Raw genomic sequence first — 22,398 nt, forward strand, 5'->3', positions numbered from 1 at the left:
GATTCACAAACCTGCCATATTAGTCATTCCTATTTTGCTGAAAGTCCTTTCTACTGGTCAGCATCACACATGTTTTGAATACACTTGTACATCTTTAAGGGAAAATTAATTAGAGTTGCCCTCAGTCACCCCTGCTTTCCACTGGAGCCGGAGGGAAAATAATGAGAATGGAGATGAAATGGATGGAAACATCTGCAGTTTTCTAAATGAATGGGGAGTTAAATAAAAACATTTTTTTTTACTTTTTCTGCTTCATGTTAGCCTGTGATTATCAGATGTGTTGGGAACAGGACACCTGCATTAAAAACATCACGGCCGTGCTTCCCCCCCTCAATTTTCTCCTTCTATAAATCAGTTGGAGCGTCCTGCATTGCCTAGAATGAGTTCTGATGATAATCCACGGAGTTTGAACATTAAATCACTCCACCATGTCCACGGAGGAGCTGTAAAAAACCAGGTAAAGGAGCAGAGCGGAGAAGAGCAGGGGGCTGTTACCACAAATCTGCTTCATATAGCAGTGAACACATGTGTCTGAACGCCATGCGTTCAGTAAAATAATAAGTTTTGATAATAATCTGTGCAGAGCATTAAAAGGATATTTTCTGATCTACCATGGGCGCTGTCGCGCTGCATTTGCGGCCGATGCGCCTCTCATAAGCGGCCGATAGGAAGGGACAAGCAGCAGAGTACGTGAGAATGTGCTGCCAAGTAACGCTGGCGCTGCTGGTCCAGTCCGATGGAAAGGGGGACACTCACTGTTCAACTATGGGCTCTTTAGAATGTTGTGATGTCACATGAAACCAACCTTCGGCATATATATTTAAACTTAATCAACCCAAATACCAACACTCACGGCCTTTTTGGCTCATATTACATGATGACAGCTATAGATATAAAACGTTTTCTACTTGTTATTGAACACACACATCATGTTTTAAAATGTAACCTAGCCAGCCCCATGCTAATGCTACTTACTGTAGTGTCGGCCCTTCTCCTGGCGCACCAGCAGCACCTGCTGGGGTGGTGACTAAGGCCGGGTGTTGTATCAGAACAGGTCTGCCAGCTGTGAACACTTAGCAGCTCTCACCTCTAGAGACTTCAAACTTTTTCGCCACAACTTTTCTGTGCCACCCAAACGTTTCTTCGGCTTCTCCATTTTCACATCAACAGTCCGAGGCACGGCACTGTCCAACCATTCCCGCCAACCAGCGATGAGGCCCCGCCCACCCTGGTTTGTGCTGCCTGTGATTGACAGCCCTGTCGCAGCGCCCTGAACCAGTCAGCCCATGACAATGAGAAACAGACCAATAATACATCTTGATGTGTGCAACATACTGCTAGCCTCTGTAACCTATTGGCCGGCCCAATTTGTAAGAAATCTGAGGGCGAGAGAGAAAGACGAACGAAACGAGTGGATGAATGAACGAATGAAATAATTAATAAATGTCAGACCGGCCCGGCAGCCGTCGGCCCACCGGGACGGCTCCCGGTGCTCCAGTCAGTCAGTCCACCCCTGGGTGTTTCTCAATGTCAAGGCTTAGAGGACACTGTCCTTCCTTGGTCAAAGAAAACAGTTAAATGGAACTGACTTGCGTCACGTGACCAGGGCTCCCGTGATAGTCACGTGACGTGCGGCAAAGTTATAATTATACTTATAAGTTGTATAATGAGCATTTTACTTTTTAAATTGCGTATATATTGCACTTGTTTGAGTTGTTTTCAATGCTCCAGGCTGATATTCCTTTGTCAGTGGATTTAAAACATCATGAACCTTTTTTCCTTTTTCCTTTTCAAAATAAGAGTTCATGCCTTTGCTCGATCCTTGTGAAGAACCTTTACTTCCTGAAGTTTGCAACACAGCCAGTTTTGCATCAAATGCAGCAATTTCTGTTTCCAGTTCCAGCTGTTCCTTTTTTCTCTTCAACATCAATTCTTCCTCCTCCAATGCATGATTTTTCTTTAATTCTGCAGCACGAGCCAGAAGTGCTGCTTTGTCTGCCTGAGTCATGACAGCTGCCACTGATGTGCTGCTGGATTTATTACTTCAACCACTTTTGTGACTAATATTTGAAACACTGTCATTAGGGGGTTATCATCAACAAAATTGTCATTTTTATCACCATCATCATTTGAAACCCACACTTAGTGTTCTCAACACACTCATCTATAGGAAGCATTTTTGCTTTAAACCATATTTCTTGTTTTTCTTTTTCATCAACCGGCAATAAACCCATCAAATCATTATGCAAACCTTTTACCTTTACACACAGTGAAAGCATGTCTTCCAAAACATTTTTACCATTAATTTTTCATTTTTCTGCATCAAACTTTGCATTGATTTTATTAATACTGCTGCTTTATTTAATATTGCTTTTCTACCTGATTGCAACCTGTCTAACTCATTAACAAGTGCCTTTTCAGTTAGCTTTACCACTCTTTTTACTGCTACCGTTTAGCGCTGTCTGACAGGCTACTTGATTTATTAATAGATTGCACATTAGTCCCGGGATTCATTATATCCGACTTTGTTCCTTCAGTTTCCATGACAACCACCCCAGGTTTGCAGTGAAGATGAAAACTTGTACAAAGTTGTAGTTCCCTTAGTTCGGTTACCAGTGCATTGGATTTTTGTTTTTATTTTGTGTGCACACAATTGAAATGGCCATGCTCAGCGTAGCGCTATACATACCCCTTTGATGGGCGCCGTGACGACTTGAAAGCCGCGGTGATCCTCAGCTTGATCCGACGACTTGATTTCCTCCTCCAAACAAACAGGAAACGCCCTTCAGACCCGCAGGGATCCAACGCACATCCAGTTGCTCCACTTGTCACGCAGCTCCCCTTCGACCAGCGACAACAGTGTCCAACGACGTCCACTCATCCCCACGGCAGGTTTTTGATTAAATGTAGAAGTCAAGTCCACTACTCGAACTTCTGAGGCTGTTAGACCGGGACCTGGTTGACACTCTGTGTTGATCCGATGTTGACAAATTAAATTACTATTTGCTTAAAAAACAGCCTTAAGCGTGGAATTGTTAAGATAATGCTTCTTGTTTAATGTTGATTGCATTCCAGGTGAAACAATGATAGGAGTAATTCGCTTACTTTCCCATTCAAACATCTTCATGCCACAGCGGTCAAAAACCTGTTTGCCCTTCCGGAATAGTGCCTGACGCCAACAATGACATCACTACCTTTATTCCGACCAGTAATGATGACACACCCACATATCAATTAAAACATCAAGACCAAAGAAAAGGAAACAACATATATGGCTCCTACATACATATTTTTTCCACATCGTTCTTATCTCAGGGTTAAAAACAGGTCATGATAAGCTTCTTTCCGATACTTTTATTTTTAAATAATAATTAACATTCAACACCATTACATTTCTGTTTTAATTTAACTATCATGGATATTTAAAGTGCCCCGGTAAGCAATGCAATGTAATGCTTCCACTTGAGGCGCTCTCTCGCCATCCTTCTGCTACGTGAAAACCTGAACTGGTCATCTACTTGTGCGTAATCATAATTCTCCAGGGAATAACTGAAACATCTACAGCTGTGAGGTTCACTTTGCCTCAGACAGACTTTTTGCTGTTTTATGTTCTGGCTGAATCCGCGATCCGCTGCCACAGGGACTGGAATAACAAATGCTTCTGCATTAACATGAGTTGTGGTGAGCTCACGAAGAGGCTGCTGCAGAGAGGACTTTCATACGTTAACCCGAAATAGAAGCTAATGTTTCAGTTTGATGTTGAAGGTTGCCCGTCATCCAGGTCATGGTAATCCAAAGGGTTCAAATGAAGGCAATTAGGCTTCTTTGGTTCTTGAAGAAGTTTGGCTTTTAATCTGAGGAGCTTTGTCAATTCTAACTGGAATATGAGAGAGTCAAGCTTATAAGCTGTAGATGTCTGTTGTTGTTTAACGAGCAGAAACTGTGGTGAAAGACGTGGGTTAACTTTTAGAGAGGTTATTAATCTCCCTCTACGATCAGAGACGGTTTTACCATTAGGCATATATAGGCGGCCGTCTGGGGCCCACTTGTGTTGGGGGGGCCCCCTAGCCCTGACCGCCGCACCCCTTAATGCCCCAATATTCTTCTTACCAACCTGTGGCCGCAGATGGGATTGGACATGCGCACTTCTCATTACCATAATTGCTGAAACCTTCAAGATATCATTAAAATTCCAAAAGTGCTGAAAAGATTAAAAATGGGGCTTTTCGTGCATATACAATACATTACGGTAGCCACCAGGATTCCCTGTCTTGAGCGCAACGAATCACAACACAGATTCAGAGACGTGCTGAGTTTGTCATCCAAAATGGTCCATTTTATAACTTTTGAATGGCTGATCATATTCAAATAATTCCAACGGTTCCTAAAAGTACATAAAAGCAGCTTTCCAACGATCTATAGCATGAAGCAATCAGAGTTATGGAAATATCGTTACGAGGGGAAATCCTGCTGTACAGCCTGATAGAAACGGAGCGCAGCGCCGCGGTGAAAGCGCATAACGGAACGGGGAAGCTAATCAGCATAAAAAGCCAGCATGAAATTATGGAAATGCCTCAAAGAAAATCAACACGATCTTTTAGGTGTCCCAGAAGGCTTATATCTGAAGACAGTGACCACGAAGAAGGACAGATCTCCGGTGAACCAGGGTATGAATGTTTTTTCAGTCTTTAATTTTTTTATTTGAAAAACCCTCAACGATTTGCTAATTGTAAGATTTAGCTTCATTCCAGCATTATTTATCTTTTTACCATAAATAATTATATTTGCTAAAACAAAAGTTTTTGGTATAGCAGTGCACGATGTGCCAGAGAAGCACCCCATGGCAGTGTGAGGTGTGCAGGACTCTGCCTGCAGCTGGAGAGAAACTGCTTCAAGGTCTACCACATCAAATAAAAACGTCTAAAAGTTTACAAAAAATAAATGGTCTTAAAACTGCTAAAAAAAGATACCAATGTTCAAATTTTGTTAAGAATAGATGCATTACAGATCAAAGTTTAAATTGTTCATTCCAAATTGTTCGCCCAGTAATTTTGAAGTTCCTGTTCAGTAATAAATGTAAAAAAAATTCTAATCCGTTTTTTGCTTTTTTCACTTTTAAGCTGATTTTTTAAAGGCTTTAATAGAAATACATTCTAAATACAAACCATACACTGAAAGCTGAGGTTGTTCTGAAAAAAGAAGGGTTACACGCAAGAGTTACAAGTCCCAAATTTGATCTGCGTGTAGTGATGGACCACTATATTTAGCTTATTTTCTTTTACTTACCAGGCTGGCTCTTCCTCTGCTGCATCAGCCCCCACATGTTTTCATCTCAAATGTTCACTTAGGGACGTCGTGCTTCCGTGCCATGCTAGATGGTTTTTGCATATTTTGCAGGTCACTCGTCTTTTCATGACATCTAGAGTGAAGTGCTCCCATACTCGTGAGGTTTTTGTCCGGGGTTTCTCTTCAGTTTTGTCGCTTCTATTTTTCTTCCGTATTTCTTCTTGTTCCGCCATCTCTCACAGCAAGATGAGCGTCAGTAACGTGATACGTCATGAAAACCGAGGGCACTTATTGGCTCGTTTCTTCTTCTACGGCTCCACTGGTGATCAGTGGCTCATTACTGCCACACACTGGCGGCAAATTTAACAGATTGTAACCGATGTCAGATTATGGTAAAAATAGACTTTATGCGGTAAAATGTGATTATTAAACAACTAATCGATGACTAAAAAAGTTGTTAACTATTTAAATGATCAATTATAATCGATAAAATCGATTAGTTGTTTCAGCTCTAATGCTCACCTTAAATCTGTTCTCTTTGAGAAATGGTGTTCAGCTTCGGGAGTAAACTCCTTGGCTGACCTAAAAAAATTGATTTTGGTGGAAGAATTTAAACGACATGTGCCTGAGAGGCTTGCTTTATATTTGAATGAGCAAAAAGTCTCCTCTCTTTCTTCTGCCGCCCTGTTCGCGGATGAGTTCTCCTTGACTCATCAGTTCCGAGAGTCTAAGCCTGACTCTATCCAAGTGGTGAGACCATCTGTTAGTCTGCCTGGCCCAAAGATCTCGCCAGAGTGTTTTTATTGTCATAAACGAGGACATTTCATCCGAGACTGCCCCATGCTTCAACAGAAAAATAGGAGAAGTAAAACCTCTCCTACAGCCAAGAAAGTAGCCTTGTGTTCGAAAAAACCTACATCAGTGGATAAATGTGAAACACCTCACTCTAGTTTTAAACCTTTTTTATCCTCTGGGCTTGTGTCACTGGGAAACTGTGAAATCATCCAGGAAGTGGTGATCTTACGAGACAAGGGTGCATCACAGACGCTAATCAAACTAAAGGTGTTACCCTTTTCTACAGCTAGCCATGCTGGCTTCTCAGTCTTACTACAGGGTATTGAAATGGGTGCCGTTCCAGCTGAGGTTCATCATCTTCGCCTGACCTGTCCTTTGGTTACGGGGGGACCTGAAGGTCTGCGTTTTAGATGAGTTACCAACTCAAGGTGTGGACTTGATATTGGGAAATGATGCTGCTGGGGGAGTATTTTTACCTCCTCCTGAACTCTTTTCTTCCCCTGAAATTGGGGAAGACTCAGATTTGTTGCCTGCTTGTATTCTACCCGAGCTCAGCTTAAGAAAGATCCAGAAGCCTCCATTAAAGGCTCAGTGTTATTCCCTCTCTTGTCCGAAAATGTTCCCGGTCCAGATCTTGTAATAACGCCGTCCGATCTGGCCGCTGGAGGTCCTTTAACAGACTTACCTATCTCTTGTGAGACATTGGCTAATGCTCAGAAAACAGATAAAACCTTAGACCCTTATTTTTCTGTGGTTGGTGTTGCTCCGTCGTCCCCTCCATGTCCGACTACCTATGTGACTGATGATTACATATTGTTCCGCTGCTGGACTCCGCCCTCTGCCAACGACTCTTAATGGGTCCAGATTAAACAAATTGTAGTTTCGGAAAGATTCAGAAACCATATTCTCGCCTTAGCTCATGAAAGTGAGTGGTCCGGTCATCTGGGAATTAACAAAACCTACAATGCTATTTTACGCCACTTTTTCTGACTGGGTTTGTTCTTTTCCTGAGCCGTTTTCAGACGTTCCAACACAAACTCATCTCATCACCCACGGCATTTCGCTGTCAGACTCAACCCCCGTGAAGATGCACCCCTACCGCGCCAGTCCTCAGAAGCGTGAGTTAATTAAACAAGAAGTAAAGTTTTTACTAGAGAACGGCTTGGCTAAGCCCAGTAACAGCTCACGGAGTTCACCCTGTTTGTTAGAGAACAGACCCGATGGTACAGATTCGTCACAGATCATTGTAAATTAAACACTGTTACTGTTCCAGATTCGTTCCCTTTGCCACGTGTGGACGACTGTGTCGATAGCATGGGTGCCGCCTCTTTTGTCACCAGACTTGATCTTTTGAAAGGCTATGGGCAAGTCCCGTTGACCCCTTTTGCATCCAAGGTCTCTGCTTTCGTGACTCCAGATAACCTCCTACAGTACACGGTATTGCCCTTCGGCTTAAGAAATGCCCCTGCTACTTTTCAGAGGCTTGTGAATCAGGTTTTGTGTGATGTTCCAAACTGTAGTGCCTATCTAGATGACATAGTAATCTACACTTCGTCATGGGAGCATCATATTCAGACTGAAACTCGTCTTCGAGCGCCTGAGATCAGCTAAACTCACTTTGAATTTAGACAAGTGTGAGTTTGTGAAAGCCACAGTCCGCTACCTAGGAAAGGAAGTATGGTAAGGTACGTGCGTTATCATATAAGATCCAGGCCATGGTCTCTTATCCTCCTCCAACATCTCCTCCTCCAACAACCCGTCGTGAGCTCCGACGATTCCTAGGTATGGCTGGTTTTTATAGATGTTTCTGTCGGAATTTCTCAGTTGTGTCTCAGCCTCTCACTAACATGTTAAGCACTCGTGTTCCTTTCACATGGACCCCAGAATGTCAGTCAGCTTTTGTGTCGTTGCAAAACCTCCTTTGCTGTGCTCCTGTTTTAGCTGCTCCAGATCTTTCCCGAGCATTCATCCGGCACAAAAGGGGCTCTGACAACGTCATTGCGGATGTTCCATCACGTAGTCTAGTATGAGGCTCCCTTGTAGACTTATGATCCCCGCCCCTTTGGGCTAGGATCCTTTCGTTGTTTTATTAGTATTGGGAGCTATGAAGGTTTGTGTTGCCTGTGTATCAGGCTTCTTGGGAGCACCCCAGGAGGAGCTGGGGCTAGCCCCCTCTCTTTGCTGGTTTAGATGTCCTTCTGCACATATGCTTAATCTGCCCACCCTCGCGCTTCCATGAAGACCAGGGTGAGCTAGCTAGAGTGCTCATGTGTAGATAGCGGGAGACCTCGTATTTTAAAATTTTTAGAATAAATGTTGGCCCTGTTTAAGACCCCCCCATTAATTCTCTTAAGGGGTGGGGGGTTCATGCGTGTAAAAACTCTGGACATCTCCTGTGATTTAGATTCATCATATATTTCCCCCAGTTTCAGCTGAGTGTCTCATTTAGTAACAAAACATGATTGTAAATTCTCTCTCAAGTCAAGTTTATTATATAGCCCCTTTCATACACAAAACGGTAGCCCAATGTGCTTCACATAGTTAAAACAATCACAAGTGAAATGAAATAGTTACAATGTCACATCATGTTGTGTAAAATAAAATCAAAGAATATACAGAACATAGCACAAAAAAATAAAAGCATATTAAGAAAAATTATTGGTAGCGCTTTCTTTTACAGTGCTCTAATTACTTAGTACTTACATGGTAATTACTTAGTAAGTTAGTGTATTATTGTTTCTGAGTTCTTAAATTGTTATTACCATGTAACCCAGGTTCAATTCTAGTTTTTATTTTTATTAATCATTCCTAGTATATACTGCTTTACACAGTAACTACACTTTATTACAAGTATTCACTTTGACTTGTCACTGACTAGTGACTCTCCGAGACATGCTAATGGCTAGCCTCTACAATGCTAATGCCAGCCTATCCATGCTTAAGGTCCGTCAGGGGGTAGGAAATCCAGCTAGTGGAATGCCTAAGCATGCTTATGGCTAGCCACTCTGATGCTAACGCCAGCCTATCCATGCTAATGGTCCATCGAGGAGGTAGGACATCCAGCTAGTGGCCAGCCTAGGCATGCTAATGGATAGCCACTCCAATGCTAACACCAGCCCATCCAGGCTAACGCTAGCCTATCCATGTTAATAGACAGCTGAGGGAGTGTTTGAATCAGTCAATGACCAGCTGAGGGCTGCTAGTTCCTAGCATATCTAGTAACAACGCCGGTAAAGGTGCTATTCCTCAGTAAGCAGCGCCAGCCTCTCAGTTACCGGTGCCAGCTTATCATTAATCAGATCAGTAGTTTGCTTCGGAATTTATATAGCCTCCTGCTGCTGGGCAGTAGTCTTAAATTTGGCCCCCATACCGCGCCATAGATAAACACCTAGTAGAGCACAGATGCAAGGATAGGTTAATGGAAGGCATCATGAAAAAGTTTAGTTTTTAATCTGGATTTAAAAATGGAAATGGTGGGAGAGGCCTTAATGTCTATTGGAAGACAGTTCCAGAGACGGACCGCATAGCAGCTAAAGGCAGCCTCTCCATGCTTGGTGCGGGCTCTGGGTTGTAGCAGTTGGGATTTATCTGCTGACTAGGGCTGGACGGATCAATCTAAAATATCAATAGTATCGATCTAACGTTGATATTGAGTATTTACTAGATACCTGCGTGATGGTATCGATTCCGTTTCTTCTAGCCTGGCAAGCCGTGACGTACTCACCGCTACAGATGTCGGTCAACAAGGCAGTCCACCAAACTCCGTCAAAGAAGATGCAAAACACATCCTTTTCCTAATTAAACGTTTGTACTTCTATCTGATCTTGACTCAAACAAAAGCTAAAGTCATAATAGTCCAAACTTGATGCCAGAGCCGTTTCAAACGAGTGGCTGACCGCCGACTAGTCACGTTTTTTTTTCAATAATATCCCGCCTACTTTGGTGTTGCGATTGGCCCATGAAATCTATATAGCGCCATGATTGGACCACTACAGAATGGCAGCCATCTTGATTTGTAGTTTACCTGGCTGATACCTGTGACTGGACCGTTTCGAGCGGCAGCCATGTTTGTTTGCAGGGACATCCCGCCTACGCTGTGATTGGCCCAACAAACCAGTAAAGCACTGTGATTGGAACGCCACGGATGTCAGTCAACGGGGCAGTCCGCCGTTACCAAGCCCCCACAATGGAGCTCTAAAATTGAGTCCAACCCGGAAGTACCAAAAATTGCAGTTCCACCCTCATCCGCTGGGGGCTGGTGTCAGAAGCGAGCAAATCCTCAATGACTCCCATGTTAAAAATACCAATTTCACAGCAGAAATAAACATGTTTACAGCCTGGTACCAAGACATGTTTTTTGTTTAAATTATCTAGTTTAGACTCATGACAACTCTGAGGGGGGTGGTTTATTTTCTCACTCTTCTGTTTAAGTGTATTAAAAGCCAAAAATTCTGTATAATTAATGAGCATCCAACACACGTGACCGCCGCCTCAGACCCACGTGACCACAGAGCTAGCTCCGTGGAAAGGCCTCAGTAGAGCCTCGGTCTGGCTTGGAAACTGCTCCGGCATTTTGAGTCTCTGTGTTTGTGTATTCTATTTTGGATATTTTTAGTGCAATTGTTGGACAAAATGACTTTCTGTGGCCTTAATTGCACTAATAGAGCGTCCAAGGAGTCTCCACTTCATTTTTTTCCGTAAGTAAAATTATATTTATGTATTTTAGGTCACTGCCGAGCTGAGCTTAGATTTTAACATGTACTGTTTAACCATGAAATTTAAATGTAATAGGGTAAAACCCAGTGCATTTGAAATAATGCTGCACTTTAGAAAATGGGTTGAAATATAACATGTTGGTGGAGCTGGGTTCCGACTATCGGCATGTGGAGCTCTCGGGAGACCGATGTTTTCCACCCGTTTCTCCCCTGGCTTCGTAGCTTCTGTTTGCTGCGCGGAATGCCGGCTGAGTCTCCCGGCAGCTCGGCGCATCTCTGTCTGATCGCGGCTTCTGTTTGATGCACCGGGCTGCCGGCTGGGTCTCCCGGCAGTTTGGCGCATCTGTCTGATCGCGGCTTCTGTTTGCTGCGCGGAATGCCGGCTGGGTCTCCCGGCAGCTCGGCGCATCTCTGTCTGATCGTGGCTTCTGTTTGATGCGCGGGCTGCCGGCTTGTGGAGCTCTGGGATGGAAACCTTTCCACCCGGTTCTCCCCAGCAGCAGCTCTGCGCATCTCAGATCGCAGCGGCGCTTGTCTGCTGTGCGGCTGCCAGCTTGTGGAGGTCTCGGAGACCTCTGTGTTCCACACGGTTTCACCCAGCGGTCAGCCCGGCGTATCTCTGACTCAGAAGCTCTGGTGTTGTGCACAGTTAACTCCGGTTGTAGCTAGGTTGCTACCTCCGTTAGCTTAGCTCCCACCTCCGTGTTAGCTTTGGGTTAGCCAGGGTTAGCTTGTAGCTAGTTCGACCGGGTGTCGTCAGTTGATCCCAGCCTTACAGCCCCACCCTCAGCTCCTCCTCTCTTCCCTTTTGTGGAATTGTCTAGGCTAGACGGAACCTGTGACACAGTCAAAATGGCGGTGGTGGCCACCTCCCATTTGGCCTCAAAAACGTGATATTGGAGCCTATGGAAAGGAGATGTCCAGTATATTTATGTCGATGGCCGTTAAATTACAAAACAAGTAAAAGCGCACCAGCACGAGACAAGCATAGAACAGCAGAAAGCACTGTTGTGGCTGCATGATGGCAGACCGAAAAATGATCGCCGTTTCGAATTTTTTCACACAGCTTCATAGATTTCAAATAGAAAAAAACTTGAGATTGTTAACCATGTTATACCATTTTGAGTTTCCTAATGAAAACTTTATTTGCCTGAAAATGTTCCCTGCATTTTATAATCATTGTACACATGATTTATTAAAGGAAAAATTACAAAATTTTTAAGTAATCAATAAAACTTGAGTTTTCAGACAAGATTCTCCATCATCAATATAAGAATGTTGTCTGAAAACTCAAGTTTTATTGATCCTATTTATCTTAATAAATCCCACAAAACTAGATGTTCTAGACTAGTAGTAAAAAGTATCTGTATTGGTACCGGTATCGGCAATACTATCCCCTGTATTTACTTGGTATCGGATCAATACCAAATTTCGCAGTATCGTACAGACTGCTGACCTAAGTGATTTAGAAGGGTGATACATTTCAAACATCTCTGCTATATACAGAGGTCGTTGGCCATTTAATGATTTAAAAGTAAGTAAAAGGTCTTTGAAATCAATCCTGTAAGTTAATGAAAGCCATTGTAAATATTTTAAGATTGGTGTGATGTGATCATTTCTTTTGGTTCTGGTCTCTTGCTCTCTGTCTCTCTGCTCTGTGTAACATACAGCCTTCAGATCTGCAAAGAAAAAAACCTACAAGATGCAGAAAAAAAGGATAAACCTCCAACCTTAATATTGTCAGCAATAAACGCAGCAAAACTTAACTCTCATGACCAAAAAACCATAAAAATTATTCAGTAAATCATTGTGAATACAATGCTTGTTAATATAGTAAGTAAAGCATTTTTTACATAAGCACATTCCCACATGGAAAGTATCAATGTAAATAAATCATATGGCAGTAACTCTGCTGTACTTTCATTGTGTAAAAGTTGCTCACGGGCCAAAAAATGTTGGAGACCCCTGCAATAGATCGTTCAGCCCTAGTGGATGCTTAGATGATCGTTTGAAGTTTTCTTTCAGCTAAATCTTCATCCACAGAGCTCACAAGCAAAAGGCTTCTGTCCTTTATGGACTCTTTTGTGACCATTTAAATTGATCTTTTGGGTAAATCTTTTCCACCGAACTCACAGGCGAAAAGCCAGTGTGGATTCTCATGTGTCTGTTTAAATTTGTCTTTTGGCTAAATCTTTTTACACAGAGTTCACAGGCGAAAGGTTTCTGTCCTGTGTGGACTCTTACGTGACGGTTTAATTTGATCTTTTAGCTAAATCTTTTGATAAAGAGCTCACAGGCGAAAGGCTTCTATCCTGTGTGGACTCTCATGTGACTGTTTAGATTTGTCTTTTGGCTAAATCTTTGTCCACAGAGCTCACAGGCAAAAGGCTTCTCTCCTGTGTGGACTCTTATGTGACAGATTAATCTTATCTTTTCGCTAAATCTTTTGCTACAGAACTCACAGGCGAAAGGCTTCTGTCCTGTGTGGACTCTCATGTGATTCTTTAAAGTTGTACGACGGCTAAATCTTTGTCCACAGAACTCACAGGCGAAAGGCTTCTGTCCTGTGTGGACTCTCATGTGATTATTTAAAGTTGTATGATGGCTAAATCTTTGTCCACAGAGCTCACAGGCAAAAGGCTTCTCTCCTGTGTGGACTCTTATGTGACTGTTTAAATTTGTCTTGTGGCTAAATGTTTGTCCACAGAGCTCACAGGCAAAAGGCTTCTCTCCTGTGTGGACTCTAATGTGACTGTTTAAATTTGTCTTTAGGCTAAATCTTTGTCCACAGAGCTCACAGGCAAAAGGCTTCTCTCCTGTGTGTACTTTCATGTGATCGTTTAAATGTGTCTTTTGGGTACATCTGTATTCACAGAGCTCACAGGCAAAAGGCTTATCACCTGTGTGGACTTTCATGTGTTTCTTTAAATTATGTTTATTGCTAAATCTTTGTCCACAGTGCTCACAGGCAAAAGGCTTCTCTCCTGTGTGGACTCTCATGTGATAGTTTAAACTTGCCTTTTGGGTACATCTGTATTCACAGAGCTCACAAGCAAAATTCTTCTGTCCTGTGTGGATGCTTGTATGTCTCTTTAAATTTGTCTTTAGGCTAAATCTTTGTCCACAGAGCTCACAGGCAAAAGGCTTTTCTCCTGTGTGGACTCTCATGTGACTGTTTAAATTTGTCTTTTGGCTAAATGTTTGTCCACAGTGCTCACAGGCAAAAGGCTTCTCTCCTGTGTGGACTTTCATGTGATCGTTTAAATGTGCCTTTTGGGTACATCTGTATCCACAGAGCTCACAGGCAAAAGGCTTCTCTCCTGTGTGGACTCTCATGTGGTCGATTAAACTACGTTTCTGGCTAAATGTTTGTCTACAGAGTTCACAGGCAAAAGGCTTCTCTCCTGTGTGGACCTTCATGTGTGAGTTTAAACTTCCCTTTTGGGTACATCTGTATTCACAGAGCTCACAGGCAAAAGACTTCTCTCCTGTGTGGACTCTCATGCGTGTGTTTAAATGTCTCTTTTGGCTAAATCTTTGTCCACTGAGGTCACACGCAAAAGGCTTCTCCCCGGTGTGGCCTTTCATATGACAGGTTAAACTGGACTTTTGGCTAAATCTTTTTCCACAGTCATCACAACTAAATGATTTAGGTTGTTTCTGGAATTTTCTGCATGAGCCTCCATGTTGCTTCTCTTTCTCAAATTTTGTATTAACCGAACACTCTGAAGACTTTACTGCTGAATGACTTGTCACTCTCACATGTTTCTGAAGAGACCACTTGTGGAGGAACTGTATACCACACACAGGGCAGCTAAATGATTTGTTGACCGTCTTAATATCAGACTCCGAAGACTTGTTCTCATTACAGCCATGGTCTCCCTTTCCAGTTTCAGGCCCAGAGTCTGAACACTCACAGTCTAGATTCACATCATGTTCATCTTCTCCACTAACTTCAATCTCTGAAGAATCAGATGTCTTTTCATTAGGGTCCAGATCTAGGTTCTTGATACTTTCTGCTCCTCCACCAACTTTTGCTGTCATCTGCCCAGCCAAGCTGCTGGTTGGGACACTTCCGTCTTTCATTGGATGGTTGTGGAAATGTAAGAGCAGAGGTTTCTCATCCGTCTCCTCTCTCTTCCTTGAATCTGCAGTGAACAAACCAGAAATATATAAAATAAAAATATTCAGTAAAAAAAGAGAAGACAAAATACCTAGGGGTATTTTTGCAATCAGTAATATACATAACGAATGTTGGTAAACACATTACTATTTATGGTAATGCATTACTTTTAGAAATAACTATGAATCTAATGAGTTGCTTTTAAGCCCAGACATCACTATGCGATTGGTAGAAGGAAAAAAACGCTATCTGCAAATTCTGATTAACGCCTCTCAGAGCCGGTCAAACCAGCCGTCCTTCGCTGCTACTGTGGAGCCCAGAGATACCCTGACAGCAGCATCGCGTCGGCCCCTCCCTTCCTTTCCCTAGCACTGAAGGCGTGCAGCGGCAAAAATGTAAACAAACATATCTGCCAAACCTTTACTCCGTGAGAGTGCTGTACAGTTTGTATCGTACAACAAAATCACAGCACGGAGGAAGCTCGTTAAAATTCGTCAAAACAGTAAATGTTAGAGAGGTCCCGATCAGGTTTTTTTTGCCCTAGAGTCCGAGTCATTTGATTTCGAGAATCTGCCGATACCGAGTCCCGATCCGATACTTTCAATACATAAAAAACAAAAAAGAAAAGGAAGAAACAGTTCCAGAATGTTCCTTATTTTTTATTTAATTACATTTTTATTTTAATTTTTTAACAACAGATCACTTCTGTGAGGTAGCTTGAACAATCAAGTAATAAATAACAAATTCTTCACTTTAGGACTTTATTGCAAATATAAAACGTCTAATATAAAAACAGATAGCACTTCAACTTAAAATACCTGGCAGGGGTCTATTTTGCCTCGGCCCCCAAAATGCTTGGATACGTCCTGACATGGTTTTGGGAACGGGTTTAACCCAAGACATGCAGACTCACCACTCACGCACCAAACAGGTAAAAATGAAGTATTCTTTTATTTAAATAATCGAGAACTGAGGACGCACTGGATAAGGCCCAGTGGGATTGCAACGGAACAGCAGCGTCTGAGGAGGGGAGAGCAGAGGAGCAGGTGAGTACAGGGAGGCAAGTCAAAACTAGTTAGGTGCAGAGTTAAGACTTACGGGGAGCTGGGAGCTGAGGAGTTAGGGAAGGTAGGTGGAGTGCCAGGGTGAATCCAGGAAGGGGGGTGTCCAGGAGAGGGAGCGCGAGGAGGGCAGGAGAGCGGGCTGGAAGGGAGGAGAGGAGAACGGTGAGTGCTGCATCCAGAAAATTTAGGAAGCATAGGTGAGTAATCCAGTGGAGGTGAGTAATCCAGCAGAGGTGAGTAATCCAGCGGGACTGTGGAAAGGTAACAGAGGAGCCACAGGAGAAACAGAGGAGCCTCAGTAGTCCAAGGAGTATCCTGAGGAGTCAAGGTAAGGTCCACAACGATCCAAAAAAATCCTAGGAACAGGTAAGCAGGGTAAATCCACAGAGACTCAAAAATTCAAAAAATCACTAGTTTAACCAGGAGACACAAAGGGCTGGAACTACCAAGTTGTAGTTACTCATCCGGCGTTGAGTAGTGATCACCTCCTCCTCTTATAGCTGGACCCACTGATTGTCAATGAGCTGCAGCTGGAGCCTCCCTCTCCTGAAACACAGCAGCTCAAACAATGAGAGGAGCACTCACCCCGGCACATGACGGTACCTCCCCCCTCAACGGACGCCACCTGGCGTCCCAGCAGACGCAGCCTCGTAGTTCCGGATCAGGGACGGATCCTCAATGAAGGAGCAGGAGACCCAGGAACGTTCCTCCGGGCCGTACCCCTCCCAATCGACTAGGTACTGGGTGCCGCGGTCGCGAGGCCGAAAATCCAGTATCCTGCGGACGGTGTAAACCAGGCCCCCCTTGAAGTATCTTGCAGGCGGCGGGGGAGCCGGCACAGGACAGAGGGGGCTGGAACCAACAGGCTTGACCAGGGACAAGTGGAAAACCGGGTGAACTTTGAAAGAGTGTGGGAGCTCCAGTCGAACCGTGGAGGGAGTGGGAACCTCCAGGATCTTAAACGGACCTATGAATCTGGGAGTGAACTTACGGGAGGTGACCTTCAACGGGATGTCCTTAGAAGAGAGCCATACTTCCTGACCAGGAGCGTAATCCGGGGCCAGACGTCGCCTGCGGTCCGCCAGCTGCTTGTTCCTGTCAGCCGTTCTGTCCAGCGCGGCTCGGGTGGACACCCATGCCCGCCTGGCCCCCCGGAGAAACTGAAGGATCGAAGATGGGGCAGAGGACTGCTAAGGAAACAGGGATGGCTGGTAACCTAGAGAGGCTTCAAATGGGGACTGACCTGTAGCGGTTGAAACATGGCAGTTGTGGGCGTACTCCACCCAGGCGAGGTGGGAGCTCCAGGAGGATGGGTTTGAGGAGCAGACGCAGCACAGCATGGCCCCGAGCTCTTGATTCATGCGCTCACATTGTCCATTCGTCAGCGGGTGATATCCGGAAGTGAGGGAGACCTTAGCTCCCAGAGCCTCGGCAAATTCCTTCCACACTGAATTGGGGTCCTCGGTACGAGAGAATCTCCTCTGGAATCCCGTGTAACCTGAACACATCCTTAACGAGGAGCTTAGCGGTAACAGAGGAAGAAGGGAGAGATTTTAGGGGTATGAGGTGGCAAGCCTTTGAAAACCTGTCCACTATGGTGAGGATGGTGGAAAAACCATGGAAATAAGGTAACCCGCAGACGAGATCCAGGGCTATGTGCGACCAGGGGTGTGAGGGAGCTGGAAGGGGGTTTAATGAACCTGCTGGAGACCGATGGTCCCCCTTCTGTTGGGCACACACGTGGCATGCTGTGATGTAGTCCTTCACATCCTTGTACATGGCAGGCCACCAGAAAGTTTGTTTCAACAGGGCAATAGTGCGATCTGCACCTGGGTGAAGGTAAAAACTGCCGGTGTGTGCCCAATGGACGACTTTGCCCCTTAAGCCCTGAGGCACATAAAGCCGGCCAGGCAGGCCCTTTCCTGGACCAGGGTCTGTCTTAAAAGCCTCCAGCACCTGATCCCGAATCTCCCACGTGACTCCTCCCACCACACATGCTGGGGGGAGAATTGTGGAGGCCTCAACCTCCTGATCTGGAGCGTACAACCTGGAGAGGGCGATTGGTTTGGTGTTCTTAGACCCAGGGTGGTAGGAAATCTGGGAATTGAAACGTGAGAAGAAAAGAAACCACCTGTACTGTCGTGGATTAAGCGTCTTAGATTCTCTCAGGTAAACCAGATTCTTGTGGTCAGTCCAGATGACGAAAGGTGTTTCTGCCCCCTCCAGCCATTGTCTCCACTCCTCAATAGTGAGCTTTACTGCCAGCAGCTCTTGATCACCCACGTCATATCTGTTCTCTGCGGGAGTTAAACGGTGAGAAAAAAAGGCACAGGGATGAACTTTATTATCCGTGGGAGATACCTGAGAGAGCACTGCGCCCACGCCGGTGTCGGAGGCGTCCACCTCGAGGGTGAACTGGCATTGCGGATCAAGTCTGTGGAGCACAGGGGCGTTTGTGAACTTCCTCTTTAAGGTCTGGAAGGCAGCCTTGGCTTCTGGGGACCAGACAAAAGGGCGATTAACAGAGGTCAGATTTGTCAGAGGGACGGCGGTCTGGCTGTAGTTCCTTATAAACCTCCTGTAAAAGTTGGAGAAGCCCAGGAACCTTTCGAGTTGCTTTCGAGAACTTGGAGTGGGCCACTCAGTGACCGTTCTGACCTTCTCAGGGTTTGCATTTAGCCTCCCGCTCTCGATGATGAATCCAAGGAACTTTACCTTGGGGACGTGGAACACACATTTCTCCACCTTTACACATAAGCGGTTCTCCAGGAGAAGCTGCAACACCACACTAACGTGTCTTACATGTTGCTCTAAAGAGTTAGAAAAAATCAATATATCATATAAATAAACTGTTACAAACTTATTTAGAAAGTCTCCTAAAACAGAGTTCACTAGGGACTGGAACACGGCTGGTGCATTAGTTAAACCAAAGGGCATCACCAAGTATTCGAAATGTCCGATGGGAGTCTTAAACGGGGTCTTCCATTCGTCTCCCTGACGAATTCGAACCAGATGGTAGGCATTCCGGAGATCCAGGCGACTGAAGATGCTAGCATCCTGAATGAGCTCAAAAGTGGATGTTAGTAGAGGCAGCGGGTATTTGTTCGCAATCAATGCAGGGTCTGAGTGTTCCTTCCTTCTTCGGAACAAAGAAAAAAACCCGCTCCTAGAGGTGATGAGGAGGGTCTGATGAGGCCGGCGGCCAGGGACTCCTGTATGTAGCTCTCCATGCTCTCTCTCTCTCTGGTTTAGAGAGGTGGTAAAGGCGGCTGGAGGGAAGCGGAGCCCCGGACAGTAGATCTATGCTGCAATCGAATGGCCTGTGTGGGGGGAGAGATGACGCCCGATCCTTGCTGAAGACCAGGCTGAGGTCGTGATAGACCGGTGGCACAGAGGACAGGTCTATCCTTTATGCTGGAGGAGCGGCGGGGCTGCGGAGAGTGGGTGAGGCTGAGCGGAGGCAGGTCTGTGAGCATCCGGAGCTCCATTCCTCAACTCTGTTAGTCTCCCAGTTCACGTGGGGGTTATGGAGGGAGAGCCAGGAGTGTCCCAGGACCAGAGGTGACTGAAGAGAGGGAAACACATAAAAAGCCAAAGCCTCCGTGTGGTTACCTGACACTCGTAACTGCAACAGGATGGTCTGGTGAGTAATGGTTGTCAGATTCCGACCGTCCAAAGAGGACACAGAGAGTGGAGTAGGGAGCCGAATGGTTGGGATCTTCCATCTCTTAACCAAGTCAGGGTCCAGCAAGGACTGCTCACAACCAGAGTCAACAAGCGCTTCTATGGGAAACTGCTCGGAGTTAAAAAAAAAATACAACACACTGAAGTACACAGCGGGAGCTCGCAGAAGAAGAGTTACTGCCCACCAGTAGTCCCATCTTTACTGGTGGGCTCTGCCTTTTAACAGAGCCGGACAGGCTTTAGCAAAGTGTCCTGGCTCCCCACAGTACATACACAGACCTGACCTGATCCGATGTGACCTCTCCTCCCAGGTGAGGCGGGTTTTACCCATCTGCATGGGTTCCTCCGTGGTGGTGGGCTCCGCGGAGGGCTGAGTACCCGACACATGATGGCGGTCCAGTGTGGGGATGGTTCTGGTACTGGAGTTCTGGTACCGCAGCTCATGCTGGCGTTTATCAATAGAAATGGCAAGGAGGATGAGTTCCTCCAGCGACTGGGGTTCCGGGCACAACGCCAGCTGGTTTCGGATTCGGTCGTTGAGTGACTCAGTGAAGGCGGCGAGGAGGGCTTTCTCATTCCAGGATGACCGAGCCGCCAGGTTTCTAAACTCCACAGACAAGTCAGCAACAGATCTCTGCCCCTGCGATAAACTCCACAGTCTCTTACTGATGTCCTTAACAGACTCAGTACTGCCAAAAGTTAATTTAAAATCAGTCAAAAAGTCCTCCAGGAGTCCGACAGGAAAGTAGGACAGTGGCTCTTCGCCTTGGCCCAACTTAGGGTTCTCCCACGAAGTAATCGAACTAAGTAAGAGATCTTGACTGAGTCCGAGGGGAAAGCACCTGGTGAGTGCTTGAAAGCAAGGCGACACTGCAGCAGAAAACTGTAACAGTCCTCAAACTCACCACTGAACGTAGGCGTTGGTGGTGAGGAGGCTGGACGGAAGTAGGAGACTTCCGGGGGAGCTGCTGCTGCAGGTCCTGGAACTGCAGGAGAAACGGGGGCTGCAGGCGGAGGCTCCGCAGCGGGGGCCTGGGGCTGCGGTTGGGACAGTCTGAGTTGTACCTGTCGTACCATGGCCTCCAACTGCTGGAAACGGTTGTTAGTGGCTTGAAGCTGTTTCATAAGCAGAGGCAGGGCTTGCTCCTGCTGAGAAAACCTGTTGAGCAGATCGGCAAGAGGTGAATCTGCAGGGTTAGCGGCTTGGCCGGATGATTCTGACATGGTTTTGGGAACGAGTTTAACTTAAGGCATGCAGAATCACCACTCGCGCACCAAACAGGTAAAAATAAAGTATTCTTTTATTTAAATAATCGAGAACTGAGGACGCACTGGATAAGGCCCAGTGGGATTGCAATGGAACCGCAGCGTCTGAGGAGGGGAGAGCAGAGGAGCAGGCGAGTACAGGGAGGCAAGAAAAAAAAAACGAGTTAGGTGCAGAGTTAAGACTTCTGGGGAGCTGGGAACTGAGAAGTTAGGAAGGGTAGGTGGAGTGCCGGGGTATATCCAGAAAGGGGGGTGTCCAGGAGAGGGAGCGCGAGGAGAGCAGGACAGCGGGCCGGCAGGGAGGAGAGGAGAACGGTGAGTGCTGCGTCCAGAAGATTTATGAAGCACAAGTGAGTAATACAGTGGAGGTGAGTAATCCAGTGGGACTGTGGAAAGGTAACAGAGGAGCCACAGGGGAACCAGAGGAGCCTCAGAAGTCCAAGGAGTATCCTGAGGAGGCAAGGTAAGGCCCACAACGATCCAAAAAATCCTAGGAACAGGTAAGCAGGGTAAATCCACAGAGACTCAAAATTTCAAAAAATCAATCATCAGGCGTCGAGGAGTGATCACCTCCTCCTAGTATAGCTGGACCCGCTGATTGTCAATGAGCTGCAGCTGGAGCCTCCCTCTCCTGAAACACAGCAGCTCAAAGATGGAAACAATGAGAGGAGTACTCACCCCGGCACATGACACGTCCTTGGACATGAGACGGCGTTTTGATGATGATCCGAATTGTATCAACTATATAGAGATAAATTATTGCTTTATACAGGTACAAACATGTTGTACCTAGTCTAAATTTATTGTTTTTAAGAACTTTGTTTTCTTTTCTTGGTTTTTATTTTCCTATCTTCCTGTCCTGTTTGACTTTGATCTTCCTGCATCTCCCAATCCTCCAGAAAAACTCCTCCCTGCTTCCTTCTTTTTCACCTCACAAGTAACTCTTTAACTAGCAGATCAAATTGATTGATTGACCGCAAAAAAAGCGGAGTGACGAGCGCTGCAGCGCGAGCGCGTCCACACGTCATGCTCAAATACAGACAGAACTTACCAGAAAGAAAATGAATGGACACGAATGACTGTGTGTTAATTATATATTTTTTGTGACGCCACTTAGAAACTTAGAAAATGTTACCGTGGCCGTGTGCAGAACGCAGCTGGAGTTCATGAATAATCAGCGGTCTGCCTGCCACTCTGCATCTTTGCTCAAAAGAATCCCCGCTACGCTGAGTCCATATAAATGATATAATATAGGTGAAAACTGGATCTTTCTTGGGCTCCTTCTGGGTGTGTAAGTTAAGGGCATTAGGGGAGCCTGACAACCTTTAAGAAGAACCAAGTTGCTCTCCTGTAATTTGAACCCAGTATCCGAGTCCGGATCGGGAAGTAAAGCCCGAGTCCCGATCGAGTCTGAAAACACGTGATCGGGTCCCATTTCCGAGCATGTGATTGGATCGGGACATTC

General features: G+C 45.4%; 1 protein-coding gene across 1 annotated transcript in view; it reads right to left on the reverse strand.

The window, feature by feature from the left end:
• Nucleotides 1-8,543: 8,543 nt before the first annotated feature.
• Nucleotides 8,544-22,398, reverse strand: part of LOC107372473 (zinc finger protein 665) — a 79,978-nt gene continuing 66,123 nt past the window's right edge. Inside the window, 1 exon segment of the mRNA XM_054737842.2 lies at nucleotides 8,544-14,944. Coding sequence (XP_054593817.2) covers nucleotides 12,867-14,944 — 2,078 coding nt within the window. The 3' untranslated portion in view covers nucleotides 8,544-12,866.

This window comes from Nothobranchius furzeri, chromosome 5, assembly GCF_043380555.1.
Source record: "Nothobranchius furzeri strain GRZ-AD chromosome 5, NfurGRZ-RIMD1, whole genome shotgun sequence".
In the NCBI taxonomy this organism is placed as follows: Eukaryota; Metazoa; Chordata; class Actinopteri; order Cyprinodontiformes; family Nothobranchiidae; genus Nothobranchius; species Nothobranchius furzeri.